The 16,326-nt window shown below is 35.9% G+C and overlaps 2 protein-coding genes across 2 annotated transcripts; one reads left to right on the top strand and one right to left on the bottom strand.

Annotated features, from left to right (window-relative positions):
• Positions 1-6,123: 6,123 nt before the first annotated feature.
• Positions 6,124-10,634, bottom strand: LOC113762762 (WD-40 repeat-containing protein MSI1). The gene is made up of 6 exons (XM_027306346.1): positions 10,089-10,634; positions 8,776-9,102; positions 8,060-8,212; positions 7,242-7,366; positions 7,030-7,125; positions 6,124-6,519 (listed from the first exon to the last, which is right to left on the bottom strand). The coding sequence occupies exons 1-6, from the start codon at positions 10,431-10,433 to the stop codon at positions 6,291-6,293; spliced, it is 1,275 nt and encodes a 424-aa protein (XP_027162147.1). The 5' UTR covers positions 10,434-10,634; the 3' UTR covers positions 6,124-6,290.
• Positions 10,635-12,207: 1,573 nt separating this feature from the next.
• Positions 12,208-15,714, top strand: LOC113762322 (kinetochore protein NDC80 homolog). Its single transcript, XM_027305715.1, is given in 6 exon segments — positions 12,208-12,502; positions 12,547-13,447; positions 13,681-13,927; positions 14,764-14,871; positions 14,873-14,911; positions 15,252-15,714. Coding segments are annotated over 6 exon segments (1,761 nt in total). The 5' UTR covers positions 12,208-12,270; the 3' UTR covers positions 15,486-15,714.
• Positions 15,715-16,326: the final 612 nt, after the last annotated feature.

Below are 16,326 nucleotides of genomic sequence, written 5' to 3'. Positions count from 1 at the left end.
ATGCTTGTTGGCATCATCTTGGGAAGTTCATGTTGCGAATGGTGGAATCCAAAGTAGTATTAATTAGAAAGTGATAAGAAGATCACCTAGATGCAAACCCACCCAAAGCCTTTCCCTTCATTCCCTATCATGCTCTGTTAATATGTTGTGAACGGTCGATCGAATTTATTGTATTGTGTTAATTGGAAAAGTGATCAGATTTGTGTGGAAGTAGAGCTATATCATTTTGGTGGTGTTGAGATTGCTCCTACTTCCTCTAACCCAAGCTGGGCTTCTTTCATTTCCTTCTCTCTTGTTGTAGCAGTAGCTGATCTCAGGTACTCCTTTGTCTTCTTTAGGTTTATACAATCGGATGAAAAAGATACATGTTGAACTTCCTAATTTGCCCATTTATTTTGTCTTGGAAATAGTGCGGACAATCAGATTGGCAAACTTAACGATTAAATTTAACAGAATGGCCTCGAGTCTTAACTTGTATACATTTTAGTGACCAAAATCAGACATTTACTAGTTCAGTGGCCAAAACTCGACGATTGCAAAAGTTTAGCAGTCATTCAGATAATTTTGCTCTAATACTCGAGGCCGAGTTTTTAATGGGAGAGTGAGATTTGTGCGTTTGATATGTGAGGTTATTTTGATAATAGGAGAATTGTATTAAATGTTAGTTTAAATTTTATTAGAAATTGTAAATACTTTTTCACGAAAAATCGTGTCTATAATGAATAAATTAGTAAATATTAGTCGTAGAAGTACAAATGATTTTTAGTAATTTTCAAACTTAGATAATTGAGCTCAAATCTCAAGTCCATATTAAAAAAATTAAAGCAATGATAGGTTTTGATTTGAATTGGCTACAATTCGATGATAAATGAAATTCCAAACACATTTTTATAGTTGAACTTGTTTTAAAATTCAATTAATCGGTTAGTGTCAAAGATACTTTGATTTGTTTTTTAAAATGATGCAGAAATTTTTTGTATAATATAACTTATATGAGATAAAAATATCACTATTAAAAGTATAAAAAGATAATTAAAAAGCGTTTATGATGAATAAAAAGAGCATTCTAAAAAAGAAAAAAACACTTCTTATCCAAACACAGCCGTCGACCTTGTCTGGAAGAGGGAGTTGGCGATGTGAAAGTGAATACACGCGAAGCGTAGTGGGGAGGTGGGCGAATTTGGGAGTGAGGTGACGTGAGCTATACTGGTAGCGGTTTTTATCAACATGGGGAGGCGTGACCTTGACAATATTAACAGCATGGTCTTTTTTCCCTTTTTTTTTTTTCGTTCCAAAAGTAAGTAACACGTAATGTAAACTTAGCAGCAAATTTTTTTTAAAAAAAATCAGACTAGTCGTATTATATTCGCGACTTGATTTTTTTTTTTAAAAAAAAAAATTCCTGTATTGGCCTTTGTCTTGGTAATGATATAAAGTCCTTCACAGCAAGTTTGGATTACTATTTTTTAAAATTTTTATCAAAAAATATGTGATAATAATTTGATATATATAAAGTAAAATGATGAGTCAGAAATATCTTTATTGAAGGTGTTAAATTTTTTTTTGAAAAAATAAAAATTACAATTCAAACAAAGTTAGCGAGTTAGAGATGTTAAATGTTGTTCGAATTCAACATCTACGGATAATTTCAAAATAACCACATGATGACAAATTTGTCGAGACATCAAAAGGGTCGCAGGTAAGATGCAATGCTTATAAAAATGATACCATCTGTGTTCAACGTGTACACATGCAAACGACCTCTAAATTACCACATCATTACAACATTAGCAAAACATTTGTAAAGGAATCTTTGGAGTTTAATCTTATAATCCAATCTTTGGAGTTATTTTTTAGATTCTTCTGTACTCAGAAGACTATTTTTTCTTTTCACATAGTGCATGTATTTAACCAAATAAAAGTAGATACTGCAGTGAAAATACCTAAATACATTTATTGTCGATGACTAATTATTACTATAATTTTCAGAGCCAAGTAGGTAGTTGTCTTGGATGGTTCAATTTCATGGCAATCCCGTGATAATTCCTCCAACTTTTCGTAGTCCTTTCTTCTCCCTTGATAGAAAAGCTACTGAAAAGCGGAACCAGTTCTCTAAAGAGGCGTGGCGACATAAAAGAGTACATTTACTTTTTTTTTTTTTGAGCACATGATTCAGACTATGCCCTATTTTTATTCTACACCTACTCCTATTTTATTATTCATCTGTAACCCATGGACCTTTATACAGTACTTTGTCTCTTTCTCGTACAGATTCAAAATCATGGCGACATAGTATTGGCTTTGTTGGGATATATATTATTTCAAATAATATTTCGCTTGCATCACAAACACATTTTTCAACCTATCTTTTTATATTTCCAACCATCTTTTTATCTCACATACATCATATCATAAAAAGTGCTACAGTGATTATTCCAAATAATATTTGAAATAATATTCTATCCAAACACTCATGAGTACGTTTATGGGACCAAAAAATCGTAGAATTGGAAAGTAAAATGCTTCGAGCTTGGTTTTATTTCTTTGATTTAGGCAGCCATTTTGGAGAATTTTTATGTTGGTCTGGAGCAAATGCTAAGTCTAGCAATTATTTTCTGCACCTATTAAAAATGTTTCATGTAAATATACGAGGGTTCCACTTAGGAATAATTTCAGAAACCTCTCTTGAGTTTTTTGATTATTTCATTGGCCTCCCTCGAGATTTTAAAAATTACACCAACCTTCATTGAGGTTAATTATCTTATAACATCTAGGTCCAATCAATAATTAAAAAATGATATTAAAAGAGCGAAAATAACATGATTCGTCATTGCCTCTTATCTACTGCATTATTTAATTAATTTAATACCAACCCATACATTAAAGAAAAATACTAAAATTTGCTATTTATTATTAGAGATTAAATCATATATAGCATCAAAAAATAGTATACCATTTTATATTTTTCACTTAATACAAGATCTAAATTATTCTTTTCAGTTACATACCCATTGTCTAATGTGATTAATAACAAATAATCAAAAAATTTGCAATCAAAATATTATAGAGAACAAACTTTAATATCATAAATATTCTTATCAATATATTAAAATTAATTGCTAAGATGTTTATGGTATTAAAGTTTGCTCTTTTGTAATAGTTTGGTTATAGATTATTTTGATTATTTGTTGTTGATCATACTTGATAATGAATTCGTAACTGAAAAGAGTAATTTTGATCTTATATTAAGTGAAATATACGGAATGGCGTATTAATTTTGATACCATATGTGATTTAATCTGTGATGATAAATAGTAAATTCTAATATTTTCTTTAATGCGTGGTGGGTATTAGTTTAATTAAACAGTTTAGTAGATGAGAGTTAATGGAGGAATTATATTATCTTTTCTCTCCTAATATCACCTTTTAATTGTTTGTTGGACCTAAATGTTATAAGATAATAAATCTCAAGAAAAGTTAGTATAATTTTTTAAATTTAGAGGAACGCCGGTGAAATAGTCAGAAATTTCAGAGGAGGTTCGTGGAATCTAGAAGGACTTTTAGAGGGGCGAGTTCTTTTTCCATTTTTTGAGGTTCGTGTTCAAGTCAATAATATGAGCTACAGATGTAGCTTGGTGTGTACAGTATATCGAAACTTATTATTACACGTCTGGATAAAATTTATGCGGAATAATCTAATTTTGAGATTATCTCAATATGTTTTCTCATCATTTTTTTATCACTTTAGTTTCTATATAAGTACTTTACACCGGAAAGAAAAAGAAAAGTGTCGCAGAAATTTTTTATTTTTTTTAAAAAATCCCAGTAATGTTTTATTTATTTGTTTTTAAAAACTTGAATCGATTAGCTAAAAAAAACTAGCATGATGGACACGCTCCGGTAAATTCCTCCGTCCATTTTGCTGGATACATGTTTCCCCACCATTGGCAAATTCGTGTAACTTCTTGAAAAGCTCTCTCGATTGCTCTTTGATGTTGTCATGTTTTTCTTCTCCTCTGTCCTTCTCAGTACAACAGTGCATACCATTGTTAGACAGCGACTATATAGCTATGTATTGAAGATTCTACCCAGCTACAATTTTTTCATCTTCAAAATTGATTTTGGGTTATACTGACAATCTCCAGCTAGCTTTCGGTAGAAAGATCCGGCACATGCTGACGACATTTGCAACTAGAAAAGCTCCAAATAGTTTGGTGAAGTAATTTCGTGGTTAGTTCATCAAAGAAGGTTGATGGAACCCGTCTCTCTCTCTCTGTCTCGAGTTTTGGAATTTTGGTTGGATTTGTGAATTGTCTAAACTCTAAACTCTCTCTAATAAGTATATATTAAAGGCTAGTGGATATACGACCCAACTAGATCAAGAGAGTGTTATAGCACAATTTTTAGATTTTTTTTTGCTGCAGGTGAAGTTCAAACCCTCACCTACAACCCAAAGAGAGACTTAAATCCCCCTGATGGCCACTGCGCCATTGGCCCAGTGGTTATGTGCCGCTGTCCTTGCTAAATCCAACTTCCATTCTACTGCTACTACTACTAGCTATTCAAATTTCAAAGCATGAAAACAGTACTTTCTTCGAACATCTTTCCACAACTTCCATGCTACTGCTAGTCTGCTACTACTACATTTTATATTTTTTTTAACGGTCCGAGGGGGTATACCGGAGTCATCCGGACTAATCCCTCCAGGCTGGACAGAGCTCGTTCCAAAGAGCCGAGCTACCCACTGGGGGCGTGTACTGCTACTAGCTATTCAAGCTTTTGCTTCAAACAACACTTTTTTTCATCGGCAAATGCAAACATCTTTCCACTTTCTTGTTTCCTTTTTTTTTTTTTATGTACTATATACATATGGTAATCAGATCTATATGTATGCTGTCGTTGTGCCCAAGGCTCGAATCAACTACAGAGTTCCTCCTTGATGAATGTCTAACGTGAAGCCCTGGAAAAAGAGATGTTCTAGCTTTTCCTTATATATATATATATATATATGATTCCACACACACACACACATACATATATATATATATATATAATATATATATAAAATCTGAGGCTCTTTCTTCCTCTGAAAGTTTCAGTCTTTGACATTCATGATGCAGCAAAATTAATAATGCGTATGTTTTCAGTCATAATAATACTGTACATCATTTTTGAGTTTTCACGCAAGAATGTGTAATTGGTCAAGTAGAAAGGTAAAAATCTATGAGATGGCGTTAACTCAGTTGATATACCGGACTTGTGGCAAAAGAACGATCAGTTCAGGATTACAACATTCACGCTCCGACAACAACAATAATTCTCTCTCTCTCTCTCTTTCTTCTAAGGGGAGAATATGCCAAAAAGATCCAAAACATAAAAAACGCATAACTAGGCTAGGTTTTGTTCTACCTATGAAGAACATAAAGGAGGCATGGTTGGGGCCTTCCTCTTCCCCGGACATATTTGATATTTCACGTGACATTATCAGAATTACAGCTAAACTAGCTGCCTTTAGCTGCCCGTTGATCTGTAAAGCACTGCTTTGGATTATAGTAGTGTAAGTAGATTTTAGACCCCTCCTCACTTGCACTCTTTTCCTCGTATCAACCAACCTAATCCTCCTCCGAAATGGGAGGTTGAAAGAACATCACTCTGAATCGAATAGCAACAAATTGCTTCCATTCTCCAGCTAATAGGTGCTAGAAATCAATGCGGAAAAGGGAAAATTGCATGCAAAATGTTATGGCCTCAAAGCTAGGATTCTTATCCTTCAAAGAATAAGGATTCTTATTCCATATCCAAAATGGGTCGTTTCCGAAGAAATAACAAACGCCTAAATGCCATCCACTTCCTCAACCATAGAAGATATGAACTCCTGTGTGGAAGGCAAAATGCTTTACGTTAAGATCCAATTAGCCCCACAACCATAATTACGAAGATTCAAATGACCCTCAAAAATAATTTGCCTTCAGCTCTAGCATAGATCAGAAATTTATGACCCAAAATTTGGCAGCTTAAAATAAGTATCTCATATTTTACCGCCACCCCCTGACGTGTAGGCCGACTAAAGAAGGGAATACAACCATGCGGTCGCAAGGGGCAATTAACCGTATACAGCAAAAGTGGTAATTACGCAGTTCAATTTCCAGCAGATCAGAACAATAGAATCACTCATTTATCAGTAACAAAGCTACGATGGTACAAAAGAAAAATGTGCAACTCTAGTTGTCTATCCACGTAAATGATCATACATTCCGCCCATTGGGCTGCAATTAGATGGTAAGCCTAAACTAAGGGGCCTTTGTTGGGTCATCTCCAGGTAGATCATCTTCATCGTGGTAAATGTTCTCTGCCATCTGCCATATCTGAAGTATGTTGTCCTCTGCTACACTAGCAACAACCCAGTCTTCACATGGGTTCCATGAGAAGTCTGAAATTTTACTTGTATGACCGCCATGAATAAAAAGCAACTCTGGCGGCCCATCTTCTGCATCCTCTGGTGTTTGTTCTTCGTCAATTCTAGAAAGACATACCAATTATCAACAAAATTTGTTAGGGCGTTATTGTAAACCATCTGAAGTTCATTCAACAAAATTTGTGCCCAAACAGATTCAATGAACCCAATCATGAAATAGTTCCCCGCTACCGCTTAAAAGCATTGGATATAGAAACCCACAGATTGCCTCACCCACTTTGAAAGCACAGACAGACAGCAACCAACTTCATAATTAGCAAAGGCTTTTACTGAACAACAGCATGCAAAACGTAAAAGAAATTAGCAAGACAAAGTTCCCGAATAACATTATAAATTTCTAAACCATGTGGCTTGTCTTCTTGCAGCACATTAGACAGAAGGATAATCTCATAAGCATTTGTTGCAGCAAGATAATGAATGCCACCATCGACCGTTGACATTTAACAAGCACAAAAAGGTGCCATTGGAAGATCTTGTTATATTAACCTTAAGAATCAACATGTGACGAAGCAAAGTACGTGCTTCAACCTAGATAAAACCATGAAGAGATGTACCTGCTAAGATCCCAGACCATGAGTCTCCTACCAAGACAACAAGAAGCTAGGATGGTCTCATTCTTTGGGTTCCAACCCACTTGGAAAACCTCCTCCCTATTGGACAAGCATTCAAACGTTGATCAATGATTAAAAAATGAAAAATAAGCCGCCAAAATGACTTAAAAGATTATCAATAATGACTGTAACAGAAGAGCAGCAAAGACTCGTACTTGTGACAATCAAAGGTGTGAAGAGCAGTAGTAATCTTGCGCAAATCAAATAACTTGACAGTCTTGTCCGTAGATCCAGTTGCCACAACCCATTCATTAAAGGGATTGAACGCCAAGCAGTTAACCTACAAAGAGTTCAGATCAGACAAGTCTTGTGTTAAGTTCTAGTAACACACAATTTTATGCCGCTCAAAAACTAAAGATGTCAAAATTGAAAGGGTATAGTTGTATTGATCATGTCTGTACACAAGAAGCAATTGATTCTGACACATACAATTAATGATTTCGCAAAACATGATACCTCATGATTGACCAATTTCTCAATTGTAGTACTCTGCCCCATGTCCTAATTCACAATCTTCAAATGATGCAGTACAACAGAGTATTTGAAGTTAAAGCCAAGCAATAGAAAACCCATAACGAAACTTAACAGACTGCACACTTAAGGACTTGGTAACCCTTTTTTTCCTTAAATAATGACTTCGTAACTTGTTTCTTCATATGGAAATAAAATCCTCTTTAGACCATTGGATTGTTATTTTCTTGTTTTCCTCGCTTTGCCTATAATAATGAATCTACACCACGAATCAGTCATCCATAGTATTCCCGCAAGATTTGTCAAGTGATTGCCAGCTTATTTGGATATTCACCAATTCTTCAAACAAGTTTAGGGAAATAACCCTTAGGGAAGAGGATAAGATCTACTAATAGACTAGAAAATTCTTTATCAAAAAAATTCCATTAATTGTTTTCACACTAAACATTAATAAAAATCCATATGGAAATATGGAGAACTTTTAATTTAAGACAATACGCACCTCACTTTGGTGAGCAACTACAGACTGAATAGGCTTAGTAGATGCTGTAGAGCGTAGATCCCATATGTGAAGATATTGATCGTCCCCAACTGAACCAAACAAGTACTCATGCCTCAGATGCCATGCCACATCTTCTACAACGCCCTCATGGATCTGTTTGTAGCATACATGCATTCATTGTCTGTAAGCCACATATCTCAACATACAACTACAACATAATAGCCTGAGCTTGGAAGGACAAAGTTTCAGGTTTGCTATTAATCAGCATGTAAATAATAACAAAACAACATTACTATCAACATAACTTGAATCAAGTTCATCTTAGCAACCCAGTATTAATCAGGAGAACGCATTCTTCTTGACTGAGAGTCCACTTTCAGTGGCAGTTTCAGCTTAATTATTGGATATTCTTTGATTACTTTTTCAGTCTCCCTCAGAATGAGCCACACGGTTGCCCCATATTTTCATTTTAGTTTTAACAAGTAAAGTAGCCAGATGTTGAGGAGGCCTTGGTCTCGTGGCTAAGATTGAGACTGCAGGACTTAGAGTCTGTGGTTCTAATCCCCCTCCCTCCCCCCCTCCCTGCTTCTTAAATCCCACCTCTCTGCAGCTAACAAAAAAAAAAAATTAAGTAGCCAGATAAAGTTTTAGGAGCTGATAATTGCTGGTGTATGTCTTTTAGTATAATAACATGTCCAATGCTAAATGTTACACACCTTGAATATCTGCATGGCATCCAAAGCCTTATTCTTTGGAGTAGCATTGATGTCCCACAAGCATATTTGGGCATCATCAGAACCACTCAATAAATGACCCTGCTTGAACTGACTCCAGGATAAACCATAGCCTTCAGTGCTATGGCCTCTCAGCCTCAAATCAGGATTGCATGCACCATCTAGAGGAGGCTTGGATGGATGCTTGCTATAATCAAAGACATAAACTTCTGCACTAACTGTTTTAGTTGCAATAATAAACGGATTCTGGGGCATATAACGAGCACGGTTAACTTCACCATCATGATTTATTTGCTGGATTATTTGTACCTGCAAGAAACATGTAGAGGATTATCTAGCAGGGGCCTCAAAATCAGCCTCAACAACACTGACTAATGAAATGTTGTCTCTTGAATGAGACAGCCTTTCGACATACATCCACAAAAAGAAAAAGAAACAAAAAAACTAGCTGGAGTTGATAGATCAAGTAACAGAAAGAAAGTCTAACACGAACTGTCCCAATAAATGATCCCAGTAAATGTTATTTTAGTTGTGGACATATTACCTATGCAAATTTGACAAGTTTCTATATACACGACCGGTTGCAAATTCTTCCTGCCAAAAAGGAAACATTTCTATAACCAAGTCCCCTTTTATGAACAAATGTCGCAAAAAGACATTAGTTGTTAATGTTAGTGCTGCAAATTTGCTTTGCCTAATTAAGCTAGCAAAATACCCAAAGTCAAGCATATAAACATATCCAAATTATACAGCAGTATGAATACGAGCTAAGTTGTATCTTGCTGCTATTTGTTATATGAACGCTTGTAGATCATTTCATGAGGTTTAAATATGGCCTCTATTTGCTGAGAATAGAAAGCGAAACAAGAAGCTCTAATACCTAATAAAATTAGATCTTTCATCAACAACGTGCACAATTTCTTCCTCTTATGACGTATTCGCATGATTTTGGATAATTCTCTGGCCTCTAACGCTTAAACTCCCAAAACCAAATAGTAAAACTACGTAACATCAAACTAGTTCTATCTTTAACCAATCATTCCAAGCTGAGACCAATTCTTTCTATTTTTCTTTAACTTTTTTCCCCAGTAAAGCATGTAAGCAGCTATAGGCCTATGATTGCTTTTTTCTCCTTTTATTCCATTTCAAAAGGTTAAAAAAAAAAAAGAACACTTAAAATAAAAGATCCTCACTAGTAGTCTAGTAGTTGTGCATTTGGTACCCAAAAGACTAGATAAAAATCGGCACACAGAAACAATTAACCATGGAAAAAAAAAAACTCCAAAAACCGAAACCTTTCCGTTGGCACAGCCAAAACCGCCGAAATCGGACCGATCGTCGTCATAATGGCGGGCGTCGTTCTCGGCATCTTCGAGGGGGAGTTGAACCTGAGCAAGCATGAGATAATTAGGCTCGTTCTCAGAAGTGTGGGTCCCCAAAATCATCTTCTGAACGGAGTAGTCTTTTCCGGGGGGCTCATCCCGGTCGGGAAGCCATTCGACGGTGAGAGACGGCCACTCGAGGGCATGAGTAATGACCAAATCGTAAAGAAAAGGAGTGTTCTTCTTCCAGATTTTATACTCCTCGTTGATTAGCCGCTCCTCAATTTCCCCTCTCATCTCATCCTCATCTTTCCCCATTATTATCTGCTTATTTCACAACAGTACAGTAAACTTGAGCAGAGAAGAGATTTCTCTCCTTTTTTGACGGTAGGGAAATTTCTCGCGGGAAGAAGAAGAAGGACGGTGGCGGGGTAGGTTCTTTGGATGTGGGAAGAGTTTTTTATTTTTATTTTGGGAGGGGTGGCTTTGAAGTGGGAGAGGGATTTTGTGTTCTGCAGGGGTTTGGGAGTATTTGGAGGGAAGAGGGATTTTTCCCTGCCTTTTCACTTTTGGGCCAAGCCTATTTTTCACAATTTCTCGATTTACAGAAATTGGGTTATATATAAAAAAGATTTAAAAAAAAAAACAAATGCCAACCCCAAATTAGACTTTGACCTTGGATTTGGTGCCTCTACAAAATCATCAAAAATTTGTATGTAATGGATTGCAAATTTTTGAAGTTTAATAGAAATAATTCTAGTAATGTGATTGAAGTAAACAAATAATAAAAAATGTGTTGGGAGAATGTTTCAAAAATTTTCAACCGAAACTTATTATTATCATCCATACACACTCTAAAAAGTTTCTAAATTTTCACTACTATTTGGGGTATTTTATTGTGAGAGTTTTGCACATGAGTAAATTAGGATGGCACTTTTTCTTTTTCTACGTCAAAAAGAGGAAAAGGGAGAATAAATGACAAATTTTTTTAATCTAAAGTGTTAGGCCAATCTTGATCGTTAATCATCTGTAATAATTCTAATAAAGGGTTATCGTTAATCATCTACTAATATCCTTAAAAAACTTTAAAAAATCAACTAAAATCCTTTTTTTATTGTGAGGGAAAAGTTTTAAATAGAACAGTTTTTACTTACAATCCATCTCTCTTTGCTACTTCACCCAACTTTCTCCCAATCCTCATCCTTAAATGATGGCCAACTTCTTTCGCTTTCTATTAAAAATCAAATATGGATTTTCATTCACAAAAGTAAATTTTATGACAAATTTGAACCATTGACTATTGACTGCTGATTGCGAATTCATGAGTGATTTGAATATCAAAATTTGATATTTTCTTCTCCTAATGACATAAATAAAAAATACAAAATGATACATCAATATTGAGTTAAAAATTCCTCTCAATTTCAATTATAACAACAATTATGAGTATCTATAAACCCTCAAGTAGAAACTATTACACAAAAATCTATTATTTTATTTAAATATGTTTATATGTTGGCTAGAAGGAATTCTCAAAAAATTTTCATATGTCCATTTTATTTTCATATGTTTATTTTAGTAGAGCACAACCCTTCTTATGTTGCCTTCCAAAAAAAGGCAGTACAATAAAAGAGAATAATCTTCTGTTACTCCCTCAAAAAAAGAAGGAATTCTTAGAAAATTTTACGGTTTGTTTGGATAGAGTATTAGCTGAAATATTATTTAAAATAATTATTATAATCTGATGTATATGAAATAAAAAAATGATTAAAAATATAAAAAAATAAATTTAAAAAATAAATTTATGATGCAAACAAATATTATTTTAAAAAATTTCATATTTAAACAAAGCCTTAATATCTCCATTTTATTTTGAATTGAGTAAGTGGGAGGCCTATCTCTCTTAGGCTTCCTCCCAAGCCATCCAGTCCATCCAGCTTGCTTACAGGTGGAATGGATTTCAGAAATGTTTTTACCAATCATTCATATATAGGTCTATGCATGAATCTCTTACCGCAAGCCCAAGCCCAAGTCTAGACCATTGACAACTTTCTCGAAATTTGAAACTCGAAGCACCCTCCCACCCAAACTTACCAAAAACAATCAGGCGGGAAGTCAATCGACCACTGACGCTTCACGCAACTGATCTCCGACGATGAGAAACTCCACTCGCCGCCGAGCCGCCGACTCCCTAGCATCCGACCGACGACCTCCGCCACCCACACCCACCAGCGTCGCCCCCACACCCGGTGAACCATGGGCCTTCATTTCCACAGGCCGCGACTCCGACGCCAGCTTCGCCAGCAGCCGCCCTTCTTCCTCTGCCGGCATGAAACCTCGCACCTCCGCCGCCCCTATCACCAACAAATCCTACCAATCAGCTTCGCCTCCGCCGCCCCTATCACCAACAAATCCTACCAATCAGCTTCTATTGACTCCATCAACAACTACCTCTCCTCCCACTCCTTCCCCATTTCCCTCAAGCCACCTCTCCCCTCTGCTAAAGACATCACCGAAACCCTAAAATTCCTCCTCTCTCGCATGGGCTTCGCCCCCTCGAAAATCGATGACGACCTCCAAATTGTCTTGAAATCCTTAAATTGCCCTGTCAAACTGAACAAATCTGCCCTACGTGCTCCCGGCACGCCTCACTCTTGGCCTAGTTTACTTGCCGTAATTCACTGGCTTGTTCAGATTAATATACTTGATGATAGTCTAATAAGTGTTCGGTCAAATTTCGAGTCAAATGATATGCTCCGGTATACAACCGACAGTTATTTGTTGTTTATAAAGGGGGACGATGAGGCTGTGGAAGCGTTGGATGATGAATATGTGAAGAAGTTGACCAGTGGGAGGGAGGAAATGGTGGAAGATTTGAAAGGTTTGGAGGAGAATGTGAGTGAATCGGCTAAGAAATTGGAGTCGTTAAAGACGGGGCCTAGTCAGAGGGAGGTCTTGGAGAAAGAGAAGAGCATGTTGGAGGAGGACGTGAAGAAGTTTCATGCCATGATTGAGCATTTGGATCGGCATATGGTCACCGTGGAAAATGTTTTGAAGGAGAAGGAGGATCAATTGAATGCTAAGGTTTTGGAGACCAAGAGGGTTAAAGAGGAAAATGAGGAGTTGAAGAGAAAAATTGAGGAGCAGGGGATTAATGCCTCAGATGCGGAGAGGATGAGGAAAGAGTTGATGGCTGTAGAGAAGGATATCAAAGACGCTGAGATATTGAGGAATGGATGGGAGGAAAAGCGCTGGCGTCTGAATTCCGAAATCGAGCACAAACTCCAGGAGCTTGAGGGGCAGATCATTGAGTGTAATCAAGCTATCCGAAGGTTTTGTCTATTCTCATTCTTATTTTCCTAATGGAAACAGGATTGTATCAATCAATCTTCAGTTTATGTCTGCATGGATGTTGATTTATATATTGCTATTGTCCGGTATTGGTGTCACATGGAAGTCATGAGTTAAGTAATCAATAGAAATGAGACTATGCCCAGCATTTTACTGCAGCAACTTATATGTTTTTGTTATTCTTTGGTGGGGTGTGTATGTGTATGCTTGCTAGGTTAAAGCTTGGAATTGAATGTCAGTATCAGCTGAATGCAGAAGGATCCACAACTGTCAAGTTGTTGGGGTTGGATTACAAGTCAACCCTCAAGCCTGCACTTGCCTCTTTTGAGGAGAGCATAAAGAAAGGCTCCATGGAGAAATTAGAAGAGTTGATAAGCCTTCAGCAACAGTCAGCTGAGGTTGAAGCTAAAATAGAGGCTAAAAGGAATAAAGCTGCAACTTGTCAATCTGAAATAGAAGAGGTAAAGACGAGCAGTTCTGTAGATTGTGTGTTAAGTGAAGTATTACTACTACTCTATTGTCTTATTCTTATAAATCGAAGAGGAAAAATACTTATAATTCGCACGTAGGTTGATGATCCTTATTATGCATATTTGTTAAAGCCAAATAAGTAGTGAATCAGAAGGCCAAAAATGGTTTGTAGAAGGAGTTCCAATTATTTCGGAATGTCCCTCGGAGCGTATTGGTTGAGTTATGACCTTTTTGTTTACACGGGGTAATGGATTACTATCACGAGACTTTCTTAGTAGTTTTGGTATAAATCGACAGATTTGGGCAGTAAGCTCAGGTTGCTTTTTATTTCTTTTATCTCATCACTCCTAGTAGTTTAACACTTGCAATATATATTGAAACTGAGAAAAACCTCGGTACAGTTGCCTACAAGCAAATTTGTAAATGCACAAGTAGGCTAAAAGTCAGAAGGGAAAGGAGTTTTAAGCATTTTCAGAAAGCAGTATGACTTCAGCAGGTGTATTATAGACTTTCTGTGCTTAGAGACGAATTCATTTCTATCACTGTCAAGTGTGTTCCAGGTTTCTACCTTACTCATGGTCAGGAAATTTTTGGATGGTTTCAACATTCATTCATTCATTCTTGTTCTTCTCATTGGTCTCCTATACACTGTCATGCTTAGATGAATGCCACATATGTTGAATTTGAATTTTAAATCTAAATTTCACTTATGTGGCATTCATTTAACCATGTATACATTGTTAGGGTATATAAGATTTACTCTTATTCTATTTGGTTGCTTGTAGAATAATGATTTTGTGTCTTTCATCTTTCTAAAATTTATCAGGTTGAAGCTCATATAGATAGAATAAGGAAAGAAACACAGGAGTACGCTTCAAGATGTGCATCTGAAGCTTCAAAGATGGTAGAGGAACTTGAAGCAGAAACTCATAAACCTGGAAATTGTTGAAAAAGAAGCGACACAGTTTCTCAAGGTATGTATCATCCCTTCACACCTTCAATGGTTCGCTTCAAGTGTACTATTTTTTCAATGACTATTAGAGATATGTAGGTAATGTGTTGGACAGACAACACGAGTTCCAATGAGCTTGGTTTCATTCATGATTTGATACTATTTTTTGTTGACTGAGCTTACTTTAGTTTGATGATTTTGATGATATACTACTTATATGGGTTTGTTTGGATGGTGAATTATTTGCTTGCATCATCAACACATTTTCAACCACTCCTTTATCTCACATACATTGCATGAAAAAGTGCTACAGTATTTTTATCTCACATATCATTCTTCTCTCGTGCGTTTTATCCTTTTAGGCATCTAAGGTGAAGTTGCAGGAAACAACACTGCAAATTGATGAAGAAGTTCAATTATGTGCTCGGGAACTTTTTTTGTTGATTGATTCTGTTTCAAAATATAAGGAGTACATGGCATCAAAAATTGCGGACATGAAAAATGAACTTTTAGAAACTGTAGGTGCCATAGCCGATCTGCACAAAGCTTCTTTGTCAGCTAAATTGGCTTGTAAAGATCCAGAAAGGGGTTCATGAATAACATCAATATCTACTGGAAGAGCAAACAATCAGTCCGTTGGCGCAAATAGCCACAAACAGCTTCTTTTTATTCCTCAAGCAGGTATTGAAATAGTAAAGCTAGCCACTGATGTAAATTTGTTAATTGATGATTGTTGAATTATGTGGGACTTTATTATCTGCTCCTGTTGTTTCACAGATGACAACTTTAGAAAGTGTTAGAGCAGATTCTGAATGAACCTTTGGATTTGTTTGGTTAGCACATTATTTGAAAAAAATGATTCATTTGCATGAGTATGCATGTTTTTTAATCAATTTTTTTTCAACGGTCACTTTTTTATCTTACGTACGTCATATCACAAAGAACGCTTCAGTGTCATTCTAAAAATTTTGCCTAATAATCCACTGTATATATATTCCATGCCAACACAAAAAACATGCTGATTCTTTACCCAACTCGATGAAATTTTTTTTTCTTTTTTAATATCCTTAGTTACATAAGGATTTAGATATAATTTCAATTTTTTTTAAAAGCAAAAAAAGAGAATATGGATAATAAAATAAATATAAGTATGAAACTTAAAAGGAAAGAATAGAGATTTCCCTCTAATTAATAGTGATTGGGAAAATGTGCATTATACGCATGTGTGTTAGTTATCTCAAATATAAAACTGCAGGCGGAAAGCGACTTTTGATGATGAGAAAAAGAAAGCGTACGCAGCATGGGGCTGCAGGCCATCATTCATCTCACCAGCAATACTCCCTCCACCAGGGACACATGACCTCCTTTTTCTCTCTTCCTCTATTAACTATTCCTAGTCAAATACAAATACAGTCACCAGGCTTGCAATATAATACA

The sequence above is a fragment of the Coffea eugenioides genome, chromosome 2 (genome assembly GCF_003713205.1).
Source record: "Coffea eugenioides isolate CCC68of chromosome 2, Ceug_1.0, whole genome shotgun sequence".
NCBI classification, from domain to species: domain Eukaryota; kingdom Viridiplantae; phylum Streptophyta; class Magnoliopsida; order Gentianales; family Rubiaceae; genus Coffea; species Coffea eugenioides.
The sequence above is the reverse complement of the archived record's forward strand: the minus strand, read 5'-3'. Positions and strand labels throughout refer to the sequence as shown.